Source organism: Phacochoerus africanus, chromosome 5 (genome assembly GCF_016906955.1).
Source record: "Phacochoerus africanus isolate WHEZ1 chromosome 5, ROS_Pafr_v1, whole genome shotgun sequence".
NCBI classification, from domain to species: Eukaryota; Metazoa; Chordata; class Mammalia; order Artiodactyla; family Suidae; genus Phacochoerus; species Phacochoerus africanus.
This window is the reverse complement of record NC_062548.1, coordinates 111,929,191-111,955,231: the sequence shown is the minus strand read 5'-3', so window position 1 is coordinate 111,955,231 and position 26,041 is coordinate 111,929,191. Positions and strand designations below refer to the sequence as shown.

General features: G+C 38.2%; 1 protein-coding gene across 2 annotated transcripts in view; it reads left to right on the top strand.

Annotated features, from left to right (window-relative positions):
• SPAST (spastin) overlaps nt 1-23,524 on the top strand; it is a 75,196-nt gene extending 51,672 nt beyond the window's left edge. For both annotated transcript variants that reach the window (XM_047782331.1, XM_047782332.1), the window contains exons 8-17: nt 3,531-3,605; nt 4,657-4,728; nt 6,334-6,409; nt 6,910-7,001; nt 7,431-7,510; nt 10,086-10,128; nt 12,210-12,289; nt 14,555-14,625; nt 16,831-16,871; nt 23,234-23,524. In XM_047782331.1, the coding sequence (XP_047638287.1) occupies nt 3,531-3,605; nt 4,657-4,728; nt 6,334-6,409; nt 6,910-7,001; nt 7,431-7,510; nt 10,086-10,128; nt 12,210-12,289; nt 14,555-14,625; nt 16,831-16,871; nt 23,234-23,356 (753 nt within the window). In that variant the 3' untranslated portion in view covers nt 23,357-23,524. The remainder of the gene's footprint in view (nt 1-3,530; nt 3,606-4,656; nt 4,729-6,333; nt 6,410-6,909; nt 7,002-7,430; nt 7,511-10,085; nt 10,129-12,209; nt 12,290-14,554; nt 14,626-16,830; nt 16,872-23,233) is intronic.
• Nucleotides 23,525-26,041: the final 2,517 nt, after the last annotated feature.

Genomic DNA, 26,041 nt, shown 5'->3' with positions numbered 1-26,041 from the left:
TCACTGCTGTGGTGCGAGTTTGATCTGTAGTCTGGGAACTTCGACATACCAAGGGTGTAGCCACCTGCAAAAAGAATCAGTATCCAAAATATACAAAGAACTTGTAAAACTCAACAATAAAAAAATAAACAATCCAATTAAAATGTGGGCAAAAAGATTTGAATGGACACCTCATCAAAGAAGATGCAAAGATGAAATGCATTTGAAAAAAATACTGAACATGATTTATCATTAGGTAATTGCAAGTTAAATAATACGATTTCTCAGGATGACTAAAATTCAAAACTCTGACAATATCAGATGTTAGTGGCAATGTAGAGCAATAGGAACTCTTATTCATCGCTGGTGGAAAGTCAGAGTGGACAGCCACTTTGGAAGACAGTTTGACACTTTCTTACAAAACTAAACATGGTTTTTGCATGCTATCTAGCAATCACCGCTCCTTAGTATTTGCCCAAGTGAGACAAAAACTGATGTCAACACAAAAGCCGCACATGAGTATTTAAAGCCGTTTTATTTGTATTTGCTAAAACTGGAAGCAACGAAGATGTTATTCAGTAGTTAAGTGGATGAAGCAATGTTATGTCTGTATAATGTAATATTCAGCACTAAAGAGTGAGCTATCAATTGACAGAACAATGTAAATTGACTATAATGGAAAAATTTATTTATTTTTTGGCTATGGAAGTTCCCAGGCTAGGGACTGAACCTGCACCACAACAGTGACCTGAGCTACAGCAGTGACAAGGCTGGATCCTTAACCCACTGCACCACAAGGGAATGCCTATAACATAATTTTTCTTTTTTTTTTTTGTCTTTTTGCCATTTCTTGGGCCGCTCCCATGGCATATGGAGGTTCCCAGGCTAGGGGTCTAATCGGAGCTATAGCTGCTGGCCTATGCCAGAGCCACAGCAACTCGGGATCCAAGCCATGTCTGCGACCCATACCACAGCTCATGGCAACACCGGATCCTTAACCCAGTGAGCAAGGCCAGGGATCGAACCTGCAACCTCATGGTTCCTAGTCGGATTTATCAACCACTGAGCCACCATGGAACTCCCAACAAAAACAATTTTTAAAAAAGAAATGAGCTGTCAAGCCACCAAGATACATAAAGGAATATTAAATGCATATTACTAAATCAAAGAAGCCAATCTGAAAAGGCTAATATTGTATGATTCCAACTATGTGACTTTCTGGAATAACTATGGAGACAGTAAAAAGATCAGTGGTTGCCGAGGGTTCATGAGGAAAGAGGGAGGGATAAATAGATGGTACGGAAGTGGTACTTTAGGGTAGTGAAACTGTGATATATGAAACTGCATTGGTGGATATGGGACACAAATAGTGAACTCGAATGTAAACTGTGGACTTTAATGTATCAGTATGCATCAGCTGTATTACATGTACAGTGCTAATGCAGGTGTTAATAGTAGGGGAAACGGGGGAGGTGAGGAGTTATATGGAAACTCTTTGTACTTTTCATTAAATTGTTTGTAAACTTAAAACCACTCAAAACTTTTTTTTTAAGTTAATATCAACCAGTTCATATGGTTGAACATAAAGTACATATATCTTCACTCCTGAGCAAAGTCTTATTATCCTGGTGCTTCACCCTTGATTCTCCCATCATGCCTGGTATCTGTGAGTTTGGAGACTGTGGTTTAATTTCCTTAAAGAATAAAACTTCCCAGAGTTCTCACTGTGGCGCAGTGGGTTAAGAATCCAACTGCAGTGGCTCAGGTCACTACAGAGGCTCAGGTTCCATCCCCAGCCTGATGCATTGGGTTAAAGGATGGAGCATTGCTGCAGCTGCAGTGTAGGTCTCAGCTGCAGCTTGAATTCAGAACCTGGCCTGGGAACTTCCATATGCTGCAGGTGCAGCCATAAAATTTAAATGAATGAGTAAGTTAAACTTCCTCCTTTGGTTGTGGAAGAGGGGTACTTGCCAGAGTGCTCTTGGTAGGGGCAGGAGCATGGGTTCAGTTTTTAGTCATACAAACTTTTGAATCCCTTCTCTTCTTTTTGGCCGTCTCTCTTACTGCTCCTTTCTGTGGTACTTGATGCCTCCAGTTCCCGAGCTTTTCCAGGGCTTTTTATTTTTAATTAATTAACTACTTATTTTTTGCTTTTTGTGGCTGCACCTGTGGAAGTTCCCAGGCTAGGGGTCTAATCAGGGCTACAGCTCAGGGAAACACTGGATCCTTAACCTGGTGAGCAAGGCAAGGGATCAACCCGCATCCTCATAGATACTCATCATATTCTTAACCTGCTGAGCCACAGTGGGAACTCCTTAATTTTTATTTTTTATGGCCACATCTGTGGCCTGTGGAAGTTCCTAGGCCAGGCTATGAATCCAGGCCACAGCTACCACCTATGCTGAAGCTTCAGCAAATGCCGGATCCTTTAACCCATTGCGCCAGGTGGCACAGAGGATTGACCCGAACCATTGCTGTCATATTCTTAACCCACTCTGCCATGGTGGGAACTCCTTCTAGGGTTTATTTAGTGTGCTCCTTGTATCTGGGGATCCTTTCACAAACAGGTGTTTATGTTTTAGCTCCCTCAACTCTGTTAAATAATTTACCACATTTTGTCAATTCTCCATCTACAAAAACTTGTGTCCTCTGTTCTTTCCTGGATTTTTGTTTGTTTGTTTTAAAGGTTTATATCTTTTTTATTCATTTGCTTTTATTTTGGTGAGATTTCTAAAGCGAGTATAGAAGGAGACCTATGTTCAATGTCTTATTTATTCAATCTGCTTTTTTTTTTTTTTTTTTTTTTTTTGCTTTTTAGGGCCACACCCATGGCATATGGAGGTTCCCAGGCTAGGGGTCGAATCAGAGCTACAGCTGCTGGCCTACGCCAGAGCCAGAGCCACGCCAAATCCGAGCCATGTCTGTGACCTACACCACAGCTCAAGGCAACGCTGGATCCTTAACCCACTGAGTGAGGCCAGGAATCGAACCCAAAACTTCATGGTTACTAGTCGGATTCATTTCTGCTGCACCATAATGGGAATTCCCAGGTCTGCTTTTCATTTCTATCAATGAGGATTTGGTTTTACTTCATTTTATTTTCTTCTGTTTTTACTAATTATACTAATTTGTTGATTACATGTTCTCTTTTTTTTTTTTTTTTTGTCTTTATAGGGCCGTACTGGCGGCACATGGAGGTTCCCAGGCTAGGGGTCTAATTGGAACTGTAGCTGCCGGCCTATGCCACAGCCACAGCAACGCCAGATCTGAGCCGAGTCTTCAGCCTACACCACAGCTCACGGCAATGCCAGATCCTTAACCCACTGAGTGAGGCCAGGGATCAAACCCGTAACCTCATGGATCCCAGTTAGATTCGTTTCCTCTGCTCCACGAGAACTCCTGATTATGTGTTCTCTTTAGAGCTCTGGACAGCTCTCTTTGGAAGGATGCTGCTGTAAAATGGGTGCTTTTTAGATAACAAATAATAGTTTAACTGTCTGGGAAAAGTACCTCCAGAATCATAGTTGTGAGTTAAAGTATATATTTTTAAGTTGTTCACAGGGCTTAGAGCTCCTGCCAGAGGATTGTTACTCTTCGGTCCACCTGGAAATGGAAAAACAATGCTGGTAAGAATTCTTTTTAAATTTGCATGTTCTACTGAGATACTAGGGATATATCGAAAAAAAATTTTTTATTGCCCATAAAGTCTACTATTTACTTATTTATTGTCTTTTAGGACTGCACCCATGGCATATGGAAGTTCCCAGGCTAGGAGTCAGATGGGAGCTACAGCTGCCGGTCTACACCATAGCCACAGCCACGGCAGTGCAGGATCTGAACCGTGTCTGCAACCTACATACAGGTCATGGCAACACCAGATCCTTAACCCACTGAGAAAGGCCAAGGATCGAACCTGCACCCTCAAGGATACTAGTTGGGTTTGTCAACCGCTGAGCCATGACAGGAACTCTGAGTCTATTATTCATGACTTGCTTTTTGTTATAATATACCCTCTTAAGTTTTTTAGCTAGTTTTTAATGAAGAAGTAGGTGGAAAACCATATATGTTATCTTCAGTAATAATTTAGAGCTAGCTAAATTTAATAATGTAACTTTCACTATATTCCCAAGTTAAATAATAAATAGAAGAGCTTACTTTACTATATTGAGTATCTCCTGTGATTTTTTTTTTTACTATTTTAACAGCTTTATTTAAATAAAATAGCATAAGATGTCTTTTTTTTTTAATTGAGGCATAATTGACATACAACAAATATTTTTTTCCCATATCCTTTACCAAAAGTTTATGCCAGGATCTGGATACCCCTTTGTCCTGAATAGCTTTCCTAGAGGGAAAACATAGATAGGCAAAGAGTAATTTTTTCCCTTAGCTGTTTTTCTTTCTCTAACTAGTTGTCTTTCTCTAACTAGAGTAACACCATGTATTTTTTTTTAACCTCTGTCAGTTCTTTCTTAGAGTAAAAGAGTGTAAAAAGAAGCATAGCTCTTCCTAGACTTTTTCCTCATTGCTGGAAAGGAAACATTGATTACTATATGTTGGGAGTTGTGTCATACCTTATATTTTTACCAAAACTGTTCTAGTATTTAAATTGATCAAATGTGTTTATCTTTTTAAAGCAATTGAACTATGTAATATTTACCTTTGTGATTTTTAAAGGCTAAAGCAGTAGCTGCAGAATCTAATGCAACCTTCTTTAATATAAGTGCTGCAAGTCTAACTTCAAAATATGTGAGTATTCTCTTTCAAATATCATATTTTAAGTTACTGTCTAAATGTTAATATGTTAAGTATAAATAGTTATAACATTACACAAAAATGTTTTTTTCTGAGTTTTATATCTATTTTCTAGACATGATAAATATCACCTTTTTTTTTTTTTTTTTGTCTTTTTAAGGTTGCACCCTCAGTACATGGAAATTCCCAGGCTAGGGGTTGAATTGGAACTGCAGCTGCGGCCTACACCACAGCCACAGCAGCCCGGGATCTGAGCTGCATCTGTGACCTACATCACAGTTTATGGCAAAGCCAGATCATTAGCCCATTGAGCAAGGCCAGGGATTGAAGCTGCATCCTCGTGGATACTCGTCGGGTTAGTTGCCACTGAACCACCATGGGAACTCCCAAATATCACTCCTCAAAATACAAAGTTATGTGCATTTGTTAGACTCTTTTAAAATTAAAATTGTCCTGTCAAATGCTGTATTCATTTGCTAGGGCTTTGTATTAAAGTACCACAAACTGGATGACTTAAACAATAGAAATTTATTGTCTTATATTTTGGAGGCTAGAAATCCAAGATCAGGTATTGGCAGTATTCTCAATTTTAAAATTTTTTATTTATTTATTTTCAATTTTATAAATTAATTGAAAGTAACTATAAAATGATTCTCTTCCTGGTTAAATTTTGCTTCCAATGTGAAATTTTATACATAAAGTGGTTGTTAAAGTAGGTTTACCCACATTATGCACATACTATAACAGAAAACACTATCTTGGAACTTAGAAGATAGGAATTCCAATCTAAATTTCATATCTGAGCTGACTTTAAGAAAGTGTCACTTATAAAGGATTGATGTCATAAAGAGATGATCTCTTATAGTTCCTTCTGGCTCTGAGAATATTTTTGACGATTCTAAATCTAGAACCATTCCTTTTTTCCTTTTATTTAACTAGATTACCCCAAACCTCATGACCCTTTCGTTAGATGCTTTAGTGCATAGAATGGCTTTGGTATAGTGTCTCAGCCCCTGGGAATGTCTCAAGGAGCGCTCATAAAGCTCCTAGATCTAGAAATACTTTGGTACTTATTGCCAGTGATATTGTGAGAATATCTCTGTCAGTAAATATTGTGAGACAGTGATATTGTGAGAATAGGTTTTCAAGGTGTTCTTAGAGCAAGTTTTGTTTAGGAGAGCACGTTGCAGCTTACTGCTTCTGTGAATATACCCTGCAACCTAGGGCTTAAGGAATATGTGCTGCGTCTCTCTCTCTCCCCCTTAGTATTCCAGCTTCTCACTAGTTATAGCCCTAATAGCTCTTCCATTCTCAAGTCTTAGGGATGCAGAGTGAAGCACGACAGAGATATAGTTCATTTTTAAAAGTACTTACCAACTGTCTTAAATAATAAATAAGTGGTGTATTTTCTAAAATTATAAGGGACAATTCGGTAACATCCCTCCACCTCCTTTATCCCTCATTCCTTAAACCAAATCTTTGGTTGTTGCAAAGAAAGAAAATTAAATTCCTAGGTTCTAGACTTTCAATAGTATAATTTAAAAAGCTGGAATAACGTTGAATTTTATGGGTATAACACTGTATAATGCCTTGTTTTAGGTAGGAGAAGGAGAAAAATTGGTGAGAGCTCTTTTTGCTGTGGCTCGAGAACTTCAGCCTTCTATAATTTTTATAGGTAAGAACATGTTCTCCAACTAAGTTAGTTGAACAGTTGTAAAATTCCCCTCTCCAAATGTGAAAGCTGTGATAGGAAAGATTATTCAGAAGGAAGAAGTTTTAAAGAAGCACACGGTTAAAGACTATCTAATGAACTGAGTAGCATCCACTGTATTAATAACTTACAGTAAACTAGATTAATCTCAGGTGACTCATATAGCTTGGCCTTTGCCTTTTTTTTTTTTTTTTTTTTTCCTTGCCATGTCCAAAGCATGTGGAAGTTCCCTGGGCCAGGGTCAAACTGGTGCCACAGCAGCAACCCGAGCCGCTGCAGTGACAATGCTGGGTCCTTAACCTGCTGAGCCACATTGAGAACTCCCAGCTTGGCTTTTAATTAAAGTCGTATCCTTGTTTTATTATTTGTTTGTTTGTTTGTTTGTTTTTTGTTAAAGTATAGTTGACTTACAGTGTTCTCTCAATTTCTGCTATACTAAAGTCTTATCCTTGCATTTACTTTAGATGAAGTTGATAGCCTTTTGCGTGAAAGAAGAGAAGGAGAACATGATGCCAGTAGACGTCTAAAAACTGAATTTTTAATAGAATTTGATGGTGTAAGTATTGATTATGATTTTTTTTTTTGACTTTTTGTATTTTCTAGGGCCACACCCAAGGCATATGGAGGTTTCCAGGCTAGGGGTCTAATCGGAGCTGTAGCCACTGGCCTATGCCACAGCCACAGCCACAGCAATGCTGGATCCGAGCCGCGTCTGTGACCTACACCACACCTCATGGCAACACCGGGTCCTTAACCCACTGAGCGACGCAAGGGATCAAACCCACAACCTCGTGGTTCCTAGTCGGATTCGTTAACCACTGAACCATGATGGGAACTCCTGATTATGATATTTTTAAGGCAATAGATTTCAGTGTATGTATTTTCCTATTGAATGCCCCAAATTAGAAATAGTTGTCTTTATTATGTTTTTCTTTGTTTTTTTTTTTATTGTCTAAAAAGTACTGAAAAAAGTTTTGGCTTATAGGTACAATCTGCTGGAGATGACAGAGTGCTTGTAATGGGTGCAACTAACAGGCCACAAGAGCTTGATGAGGCTGTTCTCAGGTAGGGAGATTTACATAGAAACACACATTTATTTTATTTTATTTGTCTTTTTTAGGGCTGCACCTGTGGCATATGGAGGTTCCCAGGCTAGGGGTCGAATTGGAGCTGCAGCTGCTGGCCTACATCACACCAAGAGCAACGGGGGAATCCAAGCCATGTCTTCGACCTACACCTCAGTTCATGGCAATGTCAGATCCTTAACCCACTGGGCAAGGCCAGGGATTGAACCCAAGTCCTCATGGATACTAGTCAGGTTCGTTAATCACTGAGCCACGACGGGAACTCCAGAAACACACATGTTTATTACAGATGTGTTTATTCATATGTTCATCTCAAATTTCTCGTTTCCTTTGCTCTCAGTTTGAAGACTAAATTAATTATTTCCTCTCCGTGTCCATCCCATGGCCTCTTGTTACCAAATAAAGATTTTGAGGACAGGGCCAGCATGATACCCTGAAAACTATTTTTGACTTTATGGTTTTAGGCACATCGCTTATATCTTCTGGGTTGTATTAAAGTATCTTAAAACTCCAAATCTGATTTTTGTCCTCTTTTACTGGGGTTCATGAAAAGCTGATAAAAGGGAGCTCATGGGAGCTACATTCTTCTGTGTTTAAACAAATTTGTTCCTTTCCTATTGGAAGGACATTTTGACTCAGCATAAAGTTCTTAGGCCTCCTATTTTTTTTCCTGAGGAATTTGTAACATTGTCCTATTGTTTCTAGGATTGGATTGTTGCAAAGTGAAAATCTGAAGCCAGCCTGCTTTTATTCACATTAATATGTTACCTGGATTTTTTTTTTCTCTTTATTGGATACAGTTTTCAACTATTGAAATCTGCTTATTTGAAAAATACATTGATCTGTATTTTTTCTGGTATTTGGTGTTTGTTTAAATTGATAGTTTGAAACCTCCTTTGTTTGGGGCAAGTTATTTTGAATACCGCCTTTCTTTTTTTTTTCCCCCTAATATTTCCTTCTGCATGCAATTTATGCATTATGTTGCATATTTTGTCTTTCATATCTGTAATTTCCTTTCTAATCCCTTTAAACTCAGGTATTTTTTAGTTTGTTTTTTTTCTATTTTCATGTTTGTTAATCCTTATCTTTTCTTGGGCTAGTATCTAATCTCCTTCCTACTACTACTTTTTTTTTTTTTAAGGGCTGCACCCATGGCATATGGAGGTTCCCAGGCTAGTGGTCAAATCGGAGCTATAGCTGTTGTTGTCTATGCCACAGCCATGGCAACACCGGATTCTTAACTGGCTGAGCGAGGCCAAGGGATCAAACCCACAATCTCATGGTTCCTAGTCAGATTCATTTCCGCTGTGCTGATGGGAACTCCCTTCCTACTACTACTTTTGTAACCATTGTTTCTGTGGTCATTTTTGTTTTCTTTTTTATTGCTTTCTTTATCTCTGCAGTCCCATTTTTCATCTTCTGTTGTTTTATTTCCTTAAGCCCTTATATTTCATTGAGCTCTTTTATAGAAGCCTTTTTAAAAAATTAAATTATTTCATTTCATGGAAAGATATTGGGTCACAATTTTAATTTGCTCTGTGAACAAATCCTCTTATGTATGTTCTTCATCTTACGTGTTTTATGTTTATTCTATTTCTTTCCCTCTCTGTTGGCACTTTTGAAAAATCAGTCCTATGCTGCTGCCTGTTTTGCTCATCTTTTTTAATTGAATGAGAGAGTTTTCTTGGAAAACCTAGTTTTGGAAGGATAGTGTAGGAGAAGAGCCAGAAAAGTTAAGATTTCAAGCAAGGATCTTGAGTTGTTGTATGAATACCCTGGACAATGGGTAGTCTCCCTGACTCACAACAAAGCCCTACCTGTAAAAGAAGCGTATTTGTGTGTAAATAAGAGATTGGATTTATTTGGTCTTCTTCAGTGGAAGGAGATTGCTCACTGTAAGAAAGCTTGTCATCTTGCCAGACTGATGTCTTACAAAGATGATGTGTCTTTGAGTTTTCTTTGTTCAGCCTCACCTTCCTTGCCAGTCCCTTGCTACTCACTGGGTCACAGGATTTGCAGAGCAATTCCTCACATGCTTGTTTAAATGTGGGGAGGTTAGTTCTCTTACCTCTTAGAGTGCACTCTCTCCGTTCCTTCTGTGCTCTGACGGCCATGTCTAGAATCTGCAGTGGCAGGACCTATGTGTATTCATTCTCCTTTGTCAGCATAATTTTAACTGCCTGCCCTCTTCTTTATACATTTTAGTTCTGTAAATGTTACCTAGTTTGTTGATGATGGAGTTTACATTGCTATTTGTCTTGTCCTTATTGGTTTTAGTTATTTATAGTTTCAAGAAGACAGCAGAAATCTGTTTATTCAACTTTTTATATCAGATATTCTGTTTTAAAGTGTTAAAAGTATGTGTATATAAATGATTAATTCTGACAATACTAAATTAAGGGTTTTTAAACAAGTAATTCTAAAAATAACTTTTTACATTGTTGACTACTAAAATGTATTCAGATGCCTTGAGCATTATACTTAAAACTTTGTTCTTGCTGTCTGCTACTTAAACTGAATTATCTTTAAATTCAAAACTGTAATCCTTTTTTTAGGCGTTTCATCAAACGGGTATATGTGTCTTTGCCAAATGAGGAGGTATGTATCTATGTGGGTTTTGTTTTTTGTTTTTTGTTTTTTTAGGACAAACAGGAACTACCATCTTGACTGTATTAAGTCTTCCAATGCATGGTATAGCTACACTGGAAAAGTTTGGCAGTTTTTTAAAAAGATAAACATAAACTTAGTGTGTAAGACCCAACAATTCCATTCCTAAGAATCTACCCAAGAGATTTGAAAACATGTTTTGCACAAAGACATGTTCAAGAATCTTCTGGAGTTCCCATCATGGCGCAGTGGTTAACGAACCCAACTAGGAACCGTGAGGTTGCAGGTTCGATCCCTGGCCTTGCTCAGTGGATTAAGGGTCCAGCGTTGCCGTGAGCTGTGGTGTAGGTCTCACATGCGGCTCAGATCCTGCGTTGCTGTGGCTCTGGCGTAGGCCAGCGGCTACAGCTCTCATTAGATCCCTCGCCTGGGAACCTCCATATGCCACGGGTGCGGCCCCAGAAAAGACAAAAAAAAGAAAAAAAGGAATCTTCTTAAAATGTTTTTGGCTCTGCCTGCAGCATACGGAAGTTCCCAAGCCAGACATCGAACCTGTACCACAGTAGCAACCCAAGTCACTGCAGTGACAACCCCATTTCCTTATCCCACTGAGTCATAAGAGAACGCCTATAACAGCATTTTAAGTAGTAGCCAAGAACTGCAAAGAATGTAAAATAGTCATCAGGAGATCCCACTGTGGCTCAGAGGGTTAAGAACCCGACATAGTGTCTGTGAGAATATGGGTTCAATCCCTGGCCAGTGGGTTAAGGATCTGACATTGCCACAAGCTGTGTCATAGATCACAGGTGCAGCTTGGATCTGGTGTGAGTGTGGTATAGGTCTGTGGCTATAGCTCTGATTCAGCCCATAACCCGGGAACTTCTACATGTCATAGGTGTGGCTGTAAAAATAAAATAAAATAGTCACCAGTTGGTGACTAGATAAATGAAAGTGGTATATCCATTTAATGGAATACAGTTTAGCAATAAAAGGAATGAGTTACTTACATATACCGTAATATGGATGAACCTCAAAAATATTATACTAAGTGAAAGATGCCAGGTGCAAAAGATTACCTGTCATATGATTACATTTATATGAAATGTCCAGAAAAAGCAAATTTCTAGAAACAAAAAGTAGGTACTGGCTAAAGTTATTAGTGGAAGCAGGGGTTAACTGCAGAGAGGCACATGTTGACTTTTTGGAGTGATGGAAATGTTCTAAAATTGGATTTTGGTGGTGGTTGCATGACTCTAAATTATTAAATGTCATTAAATTATACACTGAAAACAGATGACGTTCCGTGCTATATGAATTCATACCTCTATAAAACTGGTTGTTTTTCTTTAAACTGTGGTTTTCCAGCTCAGACCTTTAACATTCTTTCTAGTGAGATCAGCTACTTGCTCAGTGCTTTATTTGAATTGCCTTTAACTCTTTCAGGTATTTTGTAAAAATTGTTTTTTGGAGTTCCCATTGTGGCTCAGTGGGTTAAGGACCCAACATAGTCTCCATGAGGATTCAGGTTTGATCTCTGGCCTCCCTCAGTGGGTTAAGGATCTGGTGTTGCCACAAGCTGTGGCATAGGTCACAGATGTGGCTTGGATCCCATGTTGCTATGACTGAGGCATAGGCTAGCAGCTGCAGCTCCAGTTCGACCTCTAGCCTGGGAACTTCCATATGCCACCGGTGTGGCCCTAAAGAGAAAAAAAAAAAGCTGTTTTAACAAATACAAGTGAGACTCTAAGGGGCAGAGTGGTTTGTATAAGATCATTCAGCTTCTAAATGAGAGTTGGGATTTGAACCTAATTCCTGGATATTTTAGTAAGCTAATTCTTAGGACTGCTAGTTCTTTTTTTTTTTATTTGAAAAAATTTTTTCTTTATTATAGTTGACTTAAAATATTGTGCCAATTTCTGTGTATAGCAATGTGACACAGTCATATATATATATATATATGTATATATATATATATATAAACATTCCTTTTCTCATACTGTCTTCCATCATGAGACTGGATAAAGTTCCCTTGTGTTGTACGGTAGTGATAATTCTTGAATATTTCTTTTCAGACACGACTACTTTTATTAAAAAATCTATTATGTAAACAAGGAAGCCCACTGACCCAAAAGGAACTGGCACAACTTGCTAGGTGAGTAATTTGGTTTGGTCTATCTTGCAGCTTTTTTTTTTTTTTAAAGAAGTCATTTTTGGTTTTGTTCAAAGTAAGCTCATGTATGAAGTGTATAAGTTATTTATCAGAAGACTTCTTGTTTCATTCTCTACTTCCTCTACCTTCTCTCTTATCTCATTTTTTTTATTTACATGGTGTCTAAATTTTAATTTCCAGATCTTCTAGAAGATTTGACCTAAATACACAATGATGATACTGTGTCTTTTTTTTTCTTTCCACTTCTTAAGGCCACACCTGGGCTATATGGAAGTTCTCAGGCTAGGGATGGAATCGGAGCTGCCAGCTGCTGGCCAATGCCACAGCCACAGCAACGCCAGATCTAAGCCACACCTGTGACCTACACCACAGCTCACAGCAACACCGGATCCTTGATCCACTTGAGCAAGGCCAGGGATCGAGCCTGAATCCTTATGGGTGCTAGTCGGGTTTGTAACCCGATGAGCCACAATAGGAACTCCCTGTATTCTTTTTTTTTTTTTGTCTTTTTTGTTGTTGTTGTTGTTGTTGTTGCTGTTGTTGCTATTTCTTGGGCCACTCCCGCGGCATATGGAGGTTCCCAGGCCAGGGGTCCAATTGGAGCTGCAGCCACCGGCTTACGCCAGAGCCACAGCAACGCGGGATCCGAGCCGTGTCCGCAACCTACACCACAGCTCACAGCAACGCTGGATTGTCAACCCACTGAGCAAGGGCAGGGACCGAACCCGCAACCTCATGGTTCCTAGTCGGATTTGTTAACCACTGCGCCACGACGGGAACTCATGTATTCTTTATATAAACTTATAAGTGGATTAAAGTCATTTTTAAAATTTAAATTATCTCATATCTGCCCACACCAACACAGATATTTTCATTTAAACTTGTTCTTTTGGCAGTTTCCATTGTGGTTCAGTGGGTTAAGAACCCAATTAGCATACATGAGGATGTAGGTTCAATCCCTGGCCTCCCTCAGTGGGTTGAGGATCCAGTGTTGCTGCAGCCCGAGGCATAGGTTGCAGATGCAATTCAGATCTGGCGTGGCTGTGGTGTAGGCTGCAGCCTACAGCTCCGATTCTACCTCTATCCTGGGACTGTCCATATGCCTTGGATGTGGTCCTAAAAAATAAATAAATACATAAATAAATAAATAAACAAACATGTTCTTTTGTATTGCATGAATTTGTTTTAGCTTTGATGTCTTCAACTTTTTTTGTGAGTACTGTATGTGAGTAGAAAGTGAATAATAGGAGATGCACTCACGAATTTTTAGTCATTGAAAAATCTCAAAGTAATTTAAAATATTCAATAACTGCGAAAAGCTAGTAATTTTAATAAAAAAGCTGATTCCCAAATACTTATGAAAAAAGAACAAACACTAGGAGTTTCCTGGTGGCTCAGTAGGTTAAAGAGCCAACATTGTCACTGCTGTGGCTTGGGTTTCTGCTGTGGCGTGATTTCACCCCTGGTCCTGGAACTTCTCTGCAGGCCACAGACATGGCCAGCAAAAAAAAAAAAAAAAAAAAAAAGAAGGAAAAGAAAGAAAAAAAAAGAAATACTTGGAAATGTTGAGATACTCTTTTGTCATTCCAATAAAGTGTTCTACTAATGTTTGTATAGGTGTTTAACATAATACATGATAAGTAAATGCTTCCTCCCCCCGCCCCCCCCCCGCCCCCGGTTATATTTTCCTCTTCTGCTTTGCCTCCCCAATTCTTAGTTCCCTTTGATAATCTCTTGGCTGCCCAGGATTCTCCATTGTGGCATCCCATTCAGGTGTGCCTCTTTTTGCCAGTGTCTCCTACCCTAGGCCTTTTCTTCACCCTGCCTGTCCTACCTGGAAAGAAATCTTCCTTGATTGGCCATCATTTCATCAAGGCAGTTCTCTTTGTTGAGATAAAAACTCTTTTGACTTACAGAGAAGTAATTGCATTTATGTGTCAATTACCCCGCAATGGCTTATAGATGTTACCTTTCCAGGAGACATATTTACAGTTTAATGGAGATTCCTGGAAATACAGTGTACTTTATCTAAGGAAAGTTCTAATGACAAAAATTTGAGGCATTACAGTGAACCAGAAGACTGTTTTATTCATTTTTAGGAAGTGGGCCTTTCTGTGCCCTTAAAATCAAAACACATACATGTCTGCTTGATGACAGAGGAAAACTGGGTTTTACTCACTTACTACGTAGAGATTTTATTTCTGCAGAGGTGAAAATAAGTTGCTCTTTCTTCCTTCTCATTCTCAGATTGACCGACGGATACTCAGGAAGTGATCTAACAGCTTTGGCAAAAGATGCAGCCCTGGGTCCTATCCGAGGTAAGAATACAAAAGCTTGGAACATTTGTAACTGTTTATTAGACTCCTTCAGAAGTTTTAAGAAGTCCCTAATTGAGAGATCTTTTTGATTAGTAGGAAAGCAATAAAAGCATGTCAGTGGAAAACTTAACATAAAACTCGATAGAAAGTTTCTAGACAGAGTTAGCAAACCTTTCTGAAAAAAGCCTAGTAGTAAACATTTTAGGCTCATGGGCCACATAATGCTCTCTGTTCTGTATTCTTGTTTATTTTTTTTTTATTAACAAAAAAGAAAGTGAAACTGTTCTTAGCTCACCGACCGTACGACAATCCATGGATCAGTGGATCATGAGCCTTGTTCTAGACAGCAGGTTTCACTTCTTGCTGGTAGGTTAGTAGCAGAAAACTAAAGAAAAAGAGAACTTTTTTTTTGTCTTTTTGCCATTTCTTGGGCCGCTCCCGAGGCATATGGAGTTTCCCAGGCTAGGGGTCTAATTGGAGCTGTAGCTGCCAGCCTACGCCAGAGCCACAGCAACAGGGAATCCGAGCCGCATCTGCAACCTACACCACAGCTCATGGCAACGCCGGATCCTTAGCCCACTGAGCAAGGCCAGGGATGGAACCCTCAACCTCATGGTTCCTAGTCGGATTTGTTAACCACTGCGCCACGACGGGAACTGCAAGATAACTTTTTTAAGCAAGTGAAAAAGAAAAGTAAAAGGGAAATGTTCTTACCTATTGGTTCTTTTCATTTCAGTATTCTTAAGGAAACATATAAATAAAAGTTTCTACTTTTATTATTATATGTTATATTTTGAAAAATTGCAGCAGAGTCTATCATTCATTGCTGTGGGTTTTTTTCTTGTTTTTTGTCTTTTTATGGCTGCACCTGTGGCATATAGATGTTCCCAGGCTGGGGGTCTAATCAGAGCTACAGCTTCTGGCCTACACCACAACCACTGCAACTCAGGATCCAATCCATGCCTGTGATCTCTGCCACAGCCCACAGCAATGCGGGATCCTTAACCCACTGAGCAAGGTCAGGGATCAGACCTGTGTCCTCATGGATGCTAGTGTGATTCATGAACTGCTGAGCCACAATGGGAGCTCCCTTCATTGCTGTGTTTTTAATTCAAGGTCATTTGTTGATTCTGATCATTTTTAGCTTATGTTAAATTAATATAGCACTCTAGAGTAGATGTTCTTAGCTACTTATCCACAGGCAGCATGGGCAGTAGAAGGGTCATGCTTTCAGGTATACATTCAGATTACTGGCTATGGTGGTAAAATAGAACCTGCAACATGCACCTTCCTGAACACAACTCCCATAGTGACACAGGGTACTGATTAAGAACTGCTGCTTTAGAGAATAATAAATGTAACCTTGAGAATATATTTTGAAACTCAGGGTCAAGCATTTTAGTTAAGCTTTCTTACTGCTGGAGGCATGAAATATAATTCAAATATTGGATTCAGAAACAGTAGCTAATGTATAAGTCATTGATTATCTTTTAGAACGTTATGACTATTATTCTGAAGCAGAGAGTTTTTGGCTTTAAAAAAAAACCCAAAAAACTGGAGTTCCCATTGTGGCTCGGCAGTTAACGCACCAGACTAGCATCCATGAGGACTCAGGTTCAATCCCTGGCCTCTCTCAGTGGTTTAAGGATCCAGCGTTGCAGTGAGTTGTGATGTAGTTGCAGACGTGGCTCGGATCCCACATTGCTGTGGCTCTGGTGTAGGCTGGTAGCTACAGCTCCGATTTGATGCCTAGCTTGGGAACCTCCATATGCCTCAGGTGTGGCCCTAGAAAGACAAAAAGGCAAAAAAAAACCTCTAATGCTTTTAGACTTTTCTTGTGACGCAGTGTAAGGATCTGTTGTTATCACTGCAGCAGCTTGGGTCTGATCCCTTGCCTGGGACCTTCCACATTCATAGGCATGACCAAAACAAAAACCAAGAAAAACTAATGCCTTTTTAAAAGAACAAGTTGCATTATTTTATTTTTTATTCTCAAATTTGTAAATTCTATTGTTCTTGAGCAATATATAAATAAATTGAATGCTTCCTAAGTAGGAATATTATTGTAAGCATTTGTAAACTGTACATGCTCTTAATATGATTTATATTCAAAGTATACTTTTAGGTTATTGCACTTCATTTTGCTCTTAGGCAGTTTAAGCTTGGAAATTTTTTTTTTAAGTGGTTGACTTTTATATTTTTCAGAACTGAAACCAGAACAAGTGAAGAATATGTCTGCCAGTGAGGTATACTATTTTACAATTATCTTTCTTTTGTTCTGATTTTCTATACTGTAAAACCTTTCTTTTGTCTGAATTTTTCTAGTTTATTTGATTAGAAACTAGAAAAAAATTAATTTTGCTTCATTTTCAAATATGGACAACTATCAAATTATAGTCTCTTATGGTGTTCCTTGGTAATGCACAAAAAATATTATACAGGGGGTTCCTGTCGAGGCTCAGCAGAAATAGTATACATGAGGACACAAGTTGATCTCTGGCCTCGCTCAGTGGGTTAAGGATCCAGCATTGCTGTGAACTGTGGTTTAGGTTGCAGATATAGCTCAGATCTGGTGTTGCTGTGGTTGTGCATAGGCCAGCGGCTACAGATGCAATTAGACCTCTAGCCTGGGAACCTCCCTATGCCGCGAGTGCAGCCCTAAAAAGACAAAAAAAAAGAATGCAACTGCAGTGGCTGGAGTCCCTGAGGAGGTACAGGTTTGATCTTTGGACCATTGCAGTGGGTTACAGGGCCTGGCATTGCTAGAGCTGCAGCATAGGTCACACCTGTTGCTTGGATTTAATCCCTGTCCCAGGAATTTCCATGATGTGGCCATAAAAAAATTTTTTTAAATAAGATTAATCATACAGTTATGATCATTTTACATACTCAATCCTACATTTTACAGGCAATTTTTTTCAAAAGAAATGCTTAGGTATCTCCTAAAGGGGCTACCATGTTTTTAAAAATGTAATAAATTACATTATAATGGAAATTATATTGCTTTTATAAGAAGTAGAGCATAAATATTATTGAGAAACTAACAAAATAGAACATCAAGGGGTTAACCTGTTATAGTCTATAAAATCCTCAAGTGTCTTATAATTTTATTTTGTTCAGTATTTACATAATGTGATTTGATAGAAAACAACTTAATGACTATGTGTGTGTCTGTGTGTGTATATGTATGTATGTATGTATGTATGTATTTTGCTAGTCGGGTTCATTAACCACTGAGCCATGATGGGAACTCCCGTGACGTTTTAAATGAGACTTGAATTGTGTAACTTATCTCAGAGCTCAGATAGCACCTAAAACATTATCCTGGAGACCTCATTCCTGAAATAGAACAAAGTAGAACCCCAGTGGAGTTCAAATGTGAACTGTGAAAAAACCCAAAAAACAAAACAAAACCCAGAGACATGCACTGGAGGTTGGAGGCTGGCTGGGGGTCTGCACATTGCAGAGTGTCCTACCAAAGTTTTCCAGCTGTTGAGAAGTCAGAACAGAGAGAGTGAGTGTTCGCAGTCTTTTTTCTTCAAGCTTCCAACTAAATTCGAGGTTCTCTCCAGGCATATTGTGCATGTTGATTCACCAACTACATTACTAAGAAAGCTCTCACAGTTCTTGAAACCATCCTTTCCATTTTCACAGTCTACCTGGTATGTGTTTGACATAAATGAAGCTTAGAAATAGAGAGTTTTACTTACATACTTTGGTATTTAGCTGCTATTATCTTAAAAATTCATTTTCTTCAGCTTTCTAAAAATAATAATTACTGAAGTGTTTTTTGTTTTTTGTTTTTTTGTTTTTTTTGTGGCTGTACCCACAGCATGTGGAAGTTACGGGCCAGGGATTGAACCTCTTACCTGTCATAGCAGCGACCCCAGCTGCTACACTGATAACACTGAATCCTTAACCCACTATGCCGCAAGAGAACTTCCTATTGAAGTATAGTTGCTTTACAGTGTTTCAGGAGTACAGCAAAGTGATTCAGTTATCCATATATATCTATACTTTTAAAAAAAAAAATAATAAAAAGGAGTTCCTGTCATAGCACAGCAGAAATGAATCCGACTAGGAACCATGAGGTTGCGGGTTCCACCCCTGGCCTTGCTCCGTGGGTTAAGGATCTGGCATTGCCGTGAGCTGCGATGTAGGTTGCAGACACGGCTCGGATCTGGCATTGCTATGGCTGTGGCATAGGCTGGCAGCTACAGCTCTGATTAGACCCCTAGCCTGGGAACCTCCATATGCCAGGGGTGCGGCTCTAAAAAGACAAATAAATAAATAAATAAAATTAAACTCCTAGGCCCTGGCATTTTCTATAAAGATCTATTGGGAAGGCCACTTAGACCTATAAATGGAATGAATGCTTTGATGCCCCTTCATTAGTACCTTATAATAATTTTATGAAAGTAAGTAGGTGCTGCTTAGGGAATATGAGAAATTCTTAGTAATCTATCCATAATTATCTCATGAGAAAGGAACCTGTTTTCCATTGATACCCACTCTGTTAACCTTTGTGTATGTTTTATCCATCCTGAGAATATAGGTACAACCAAACTTGAACAACATTTTTCTTCTTCACTCAACAAAGTCAACCTTAATATAGTTACTGTTTTACTCTGAGTAAATGAATTTTTAGTATGTTTTCGTATTTTAGTAACTCTTACAGACTCGTATTTTAAAACAAGGTATTTCTATTGCAATAGGGATGTATCGCCATGTAACAAAAATTTGCCCCAAACTTAGCAGCTTAAAATCACATTTGTTTAGGAATTCCCTAGTGGCATAGCAGGTTAAGGATCTGGTGTTGTCACTACTGTGGCGTGGGTTTAATCCCTGGCTCAGGAACTTCTGGATGCCATGGGAGTGGCCAAAAAATTTTGACATGTATTTATTATCTCACATTTTCACAGTCAGGACTTTGGGCATTCTTATTTGAGTCCTTTGCTTCAAACTCTCTCAGAGGGCTACCTACAGTGTTTCTTACAAAGCCGTGATCAAAATGTTGGCTCTTGTTGTAGTCATTGTAAGACTCAACACGGGAAAGATATGCTACCAAGCTCACATGGGTCTTTGCTAAATTCATTTCCTCTTCTATTGTTGGACTAAGAGCCTCAGTTTTGTCAGAATATATGGGCCCCTCCAATATATAGGTTTCCTTCATCAAAGCAAGTGAGCCAGGAATACGAAAGAAAGTGCCAGCAAGATGGAAGTCATAGTCTTCATAAGCTAATACTAGACGTGACATGTCATCACTTTTGTTGTATTCTGTTCTTTGGTTCAGTCTACACTCAAGGGGAAGTATTTACACGAGGGCATGTATATATAACAAGAGGTGGAATCATTAGTAGACATGTCGGAGCATTCCTACCACATTTTTAAATCATAAATTTACTTTTTGTGTAATGGATCATGTTTGGCCAGATAAATATGCCTTTTTTTTTTTTTTTGTCTTTTTAGGGCCGCACCTGCAGCATATGGAGGTTCCCAGGCTAGGGGTCAAATCACAGCTACAGCTGCCAGCCTACACCATAGCCACAGCAACATGGGATCCAAGCCACATCAGTGACCTACACCACAGCTCATGGCAACACCAGATCCTTAACCCACTGATCGAGGTCAGCCACTGAACCCATGTCATCATGGATCTCAGTCAGATTCGTTTACACCAGCCACAATGGAAACTCCCAAAAGCTTTATTTTATTTTTTTTTTTTTTTGGTCTTCTTTGGGGCTGCACTCCTGGCTTATGGAGCTTCCCAGGCTAGGGGTCAAATCAGACCTGTAGTCGCCGGCCTATGCCACAGCCATAGCAACGCCAGAGCTGAGACATGTCTGTGATCTACACCACAGCTCACAGCAACACTGGATCCTTTAACCCACTGAGAGAGGCCAGGGATCAAACCTGCGTCCTAATGGACGCTAGTCAGATTCATTTATGCTGAGCCACAGTGGGAACTCCTGCAAAAGTTTTTAAATTAAAAAAAATTTTTTTTTCTTTTTTTAGGGCTGCAGTATATGGAGGTTCCCAGGCTAGGGGTCGAATCGGAGCTGCAGCTGCTGGCCTATGCCACAGCAGTGTGGGATCCTAGCTGTGTCGGCCACCTTTGCCACAGCTTGCAGCAGTGCCGGATCCTTAACCCATTGAACAGGCCAGAGATCAAACCCACATCCTCATGGATACTAGTCAGGTTTATTACTGCTGAGCCACAACAGGAACTCCTAAAATTTTAATCGTATGACAAATATTATTCAGGCATATCACAGATAATACTTACATTATATTCATCATTCTGCATTTTGGGCTTTAGCAAGAGCCAGGGTATGTTTTACAGTTAAATAAGAAACATATAGGGTTCACACAGTGATTATGGTAATAATATATTCTTTTTCTTTTGGACAAAGATTTTTCACATTAGGCTACAAATTGCAAGTGTGGTTGATTATTTTGTTTGTTTTTGATTTTTTTTTTTTTTTTTTTGGCTTCACCATTGGCATATACGGAAGTTCCCAGTCCAGGGATCGGATCCATGCCACAGCAGTGACAATGATGGCTCCTTAACCCACTAGGCCACCAGGGAACTCCTGATTTTCTTAATATATGCTGTGTTGATATTAGAGTGTGAGGTGCTTAGATTGGGTTTTATAAGAGTAGTAAAAAGAATATAGATAAATATCAGTTTTTGAAGTTTTGTTTCCAGTTTTCCTTTAATTTCTTACTTGGAGGCAAAATGTATATACAAGTGACAATTTTTATTTTATTCATGTGTATGTGTGTGTGTGTTCACTACAACTTTATTAACAACAGGAAAAAAAGGCAGTGGGCTGGATTTGGCCCACAGACCATACCTTGCCCAAGTAACAATTTTTAATACTGATCATTTTGTGCCAAATTCCATTTTGCCTTTTATAAATCCTTAGGTAAAAATTAGGTATTTATTAACTCAGTATTGTTTTATTCTACATTCTCGAAGCCAATTAAAAATCTAAGAAAATAAGGAGTTCCCTGGTGGCCTAGTGGGTTAAGAATCTGGCATGACTGCTGTGGCTCAAATCACTGTTGTGGCAGGTGTTTGATCCCTGGCCTGGGAACTTCTGTATGCCATGGGCATGGCCAAAAACAAATCCAAGAAAGTAAGACCAAAGTAATACAAAAATATATTAAGGAATAGTAATATTAGAAAATTTCAGACATAAGCAGCAATATTTCCTTCGAAGTTCCATGTGCATTTTTTTTTTTTTTGCTTTTTCTAGGGCCACAGGTGTGGCATGTGGAAGTTCCCAGGCTAGGGGTCAAATTGGAGCTGCAGCTGCCAGCCTATGCCACAGCCACAGCAACACCAGATCTGAGCCATGTCTGCAACCTACACCACAGCTCATAGCAACTCTGGTTCCTTGACCCTCTGAGTGAGGCCAGGGATGGAACCCACATCCTCATGGATACTAATTGGGTTCGTTTCCTTTGAGCCACAACAGGAACACCCCATGTGCATCTTATAAACTCCTCTTTCCTTTCTGATTAAACCTAGCATGAATTTAACTAGGGTATGTTTGTGGTGAATGAGACTTGAGAATGTAAAATTCCATGAAATTATATGCAGGAAAAAATATTGGAAGGAGATAAGCCAAATAGTGGTCATATATCTTAATGGTGCAATTGTGAGTGATTTTTCTGATTATCTATATTTTGTCAAATTTTCTATAATGAATGTTTTATTTTTATAATGGGATATATTATTTAAAATTTTAATATCTAAAAAAGTAAACACATAAAATATGCATTTTGGTAGGATTTCTTATATAGCAAACTTGCCTAATATATAATAGTATGTAAGGAGTTCCCTTGTGGCAAAGTAGGTTAAATATCTGGCATTGGGAGTTCCCGTCGTGGCGCAGTGGTTAACGAATCCGACTAGGAACCATGAGGTTGCGGGTTCAGTCCCTGCCTTACTCAGTGGGTTAACGATCCGGCGTTGCCGTGAGCTTTGGTGTAGGTTGCAGACGCGGCTCGGATCCCGAGTTGCTGTGGCTCTGGCGTAGGCTGGCAGCTACAGCTCCAATTAGACCCCTAGCCTGGGAATCTCCATATGCCACAGGAGGCGGCCCAAGAAATGGCAAAAAAGACAAAAAAAAAAAAATCTGGCATTGTCACTGTGGTAGTTTTGGTTGCTCCTGTGGTGCAGGTTTGATACTTGACCTGGGAACTTCCACATGCTACAGGTGTGGCCAAAAAAAAACTTTTTAAAGATAAATATGTAAAGGAGTTCCTGCTGTGGCAAAGTGCGTTAGGAATCCTACTGCAATGGCTTAGGTCACTGCAGAGGTGCAGGTTTGATCCCCAGCCTGTCACAGTGGGTTAAAGGATCTTGCATTGCTACAGCTGTGACTTGGATTCAGTCTCTGGCCCCAGAACTTACATATGCCCTGGATGTGGCCTAAATAAATAAATAAATAAATAAAATGTAAAATAAGATGATTGGCATGATTTTCTAAGAATAATCTATGTATAACATTAATAGCATCATTGCTTTTATTCATCACTGGGTTAACTACTCTAGATATGTTCATTTGTATTGTCATGTGTTTTTTTATTAATCTAGATGAGAAATATTCGATTATCTGACTTCACTGAATCCTTAAAAAAGATAAAACGCAGCGTGAGCCCTCAGACCTTAGAAGCATACATACGTTGGAACAAGGACTTTGGAGACACCACTGTTTAAGCCTGCAGAATGTCGTACTTTCCAAGAGAGAAACTCACCATCTTCAATGAATAGTTAGCAGCTACAGAAACTCAACCCAAGTTTACACGACTTTTTAGAGTCCTAAAATTATTTGTGCACCCCAGAAGATGAACCATAAAATAAATAAAGTATACAGTACAAATGGAATATTTTGTTTAAGGCCTTCTTGCCTTGTTGGTTATTGTTACCCCAATGGGCACTGTAAGAGCACAACTAAAACTGATTCTGGTCTTTACCAATATAATCATAATGTAAATAATACTTTGTACGTTATGTTGCAGATGAAAGTATTCCAGAGACAGCGAAGAGTAGAAGACATTAGAGCCTTTGGTGGTTTGTCTTCTGACATCTTTTCTTAAAAGAGTAATTTTTCCTATTTTCCTTTCTTGCTGTTGTCATTACTATGGGTTATCGAAATGCCAAACACTTTCTTTTTTTTCTTTCTTTCTTTTTACAAATTGTGTGCCAAATGAAACTTTTTCCTGTGTAACAGTAGTAGGAAAAAGTATTTTGAAGGTTTTTTTCTTCTTCATAAATCTGCAGAGATTAAATAATGTTTTTTCCACTTTTTATTTTTCTATTAACTTTCTACCAAACAATTTAGAAAGCAATATATCACAAAAGAAATCTAGTGAAGTGGAGAAGTTTTGAGATTTCGAGACACTCTGTCATACAACATGTAGATCAATCCTCCTGTGACCTGCAGTATTTTTTTTCTAATATATTTGTCAAAAATCTATTGTCGACTGTTAACTTATTCCTAATGGAATTTATTTTCTGCTAGAATTAGTCTAATACTTAAGAAGGCCAATTTTAACTGCTTTAAAAGTGGTTCCTTTGCAAGAGAAGGGAAGTACCAGGAGCTAAGACATTTCTAATTTATTGCTTATTACTTTCTTACTGTTTACAGGATAATTACAAACCAGTGGATCTACCGTCTTGTATTCTTAATCATTATTAATCCCACTAATGAAACTTTAAAAAATTACTGACTTTTTATATATTGCGTACATTTTATAGGCTTCTTGTGCTCACTTTGTTAACTAAAAAGGTTTAGTCTGTTAATCTCCCTTTTGTTCCCCAAAAATGTACAGTAATTCCATTTCTTGTTTGTATGCCTGGGTTTTTATTATAAAAATGTCATTGTAGGAAGTAGAGACTCATATCATGGCCTTTTAAATATTGTAATAAAGGCAAATGGATATTTGCCGTTAGTTTACTGGTTAAAAGTTTGTTTACAGAAATTTTCTTTGGTGCTTTTATGTGAAATGTCATGGGTGGAAAGAATAATTTTATAAGTAGTAAGAAATATTTTTCATTTAGGAAAAGTATCTTTGGTTTTGAGAGAATATATTTAAGTTAAAAACTTGTCCCACTAGATAAGAATTTTATAATGAAGACATACATTCTTCTTAATTTTACTTTCTCATCTTAAAGATTTATCTCAACACAGATGTATGATCTCTTAAGGTCATATGCTATTTGTAGCCATAACTTAATCATGTCTCTTCTAATCCTAGAACTCCTTGAATAATAAAAATGAAGGTTGAGATAAATAGAAGAAAAAATTTAAGCCAGAGCCATGTATATTTTAGATCATGAGGAATACTTTTTGAGGTCTCAAACATTAAAGCATCAATTATAAAATATTGATGATTAAAGATGAAATATGATGAAAAAGATTAGGAACATCCCAAATTAAAACATTTTCAATAAAACTCATAATATTTCATTTTTTATTTTCATTTAGAAAAGAATTAACTTTACTGAAGCTTGGATAACTGGTCAATTGTATTAAAAGTCTGTGTGCTTCAAGCTCAACTCTAAAAATAGAAACTTCCAAATTATTGAAATGTAATCTGTAACAATTGAATGTAGCTCACTTTTATGGGGAAAGATTTTAGGTAACAAAGATTTCAAAAGATATAAAAGTCAAAATTAATATTGTCATAAACATTGAGAATTTTATTACTCTGAGTATCCATCCATGTATAGAAGTTACTTTAATTTCCTGGTCAAGTCTGAAGTTGAGCTTAGTGCTAGAGGACTAGTTTCAATGACTGACTATGACAGACTTTTATTTTAAACTGTGTTTCTTTCATAGAAGGGCCATAAAAATAGAATAATTATATAGTAGGAGGTTTAAGGGTTGGTTTGGTCTTGTTCGATAAAGATAGAGGTTGCTGAGGTTTTCTGAATTAATATTAGACTTAGACTGTGACCTTGTAGATTTTGCACTGAGCTCTGTGTCATATTCTTTCGTAAAAGGTAATGTTTAAACATTAAACGTTAGTGTGCTCTTCATGTTAATATGGCAGAGTTTTGTAAACTAAATTAAAGCTTATTGATGCACTGGACTTTGAGCCAACAGAAAGAATCAATACCGTCTTTTCAGATATCTTGAGGGTAAAAGGTTATTCCAAGACAGTCTGCCAATGAAGTTATTAGGTTTCGGGCATGCAGATATGCTTTGTGCTTGAGAATTGCAGGAAAAGCAGATACTAGAATTCTAATTTAAGTAAATATACAGCAGTCTTTGTTTATAGTGTAAAATTCATTATATTTTGTACAAAAACTAATTCTTTTGGTAGAATGAACCATTTACAGTTTGTTTTTTGGACTCTGAGTCAAAGGATTTCCCTTTAAATGCTTGTCTCAGTTTTA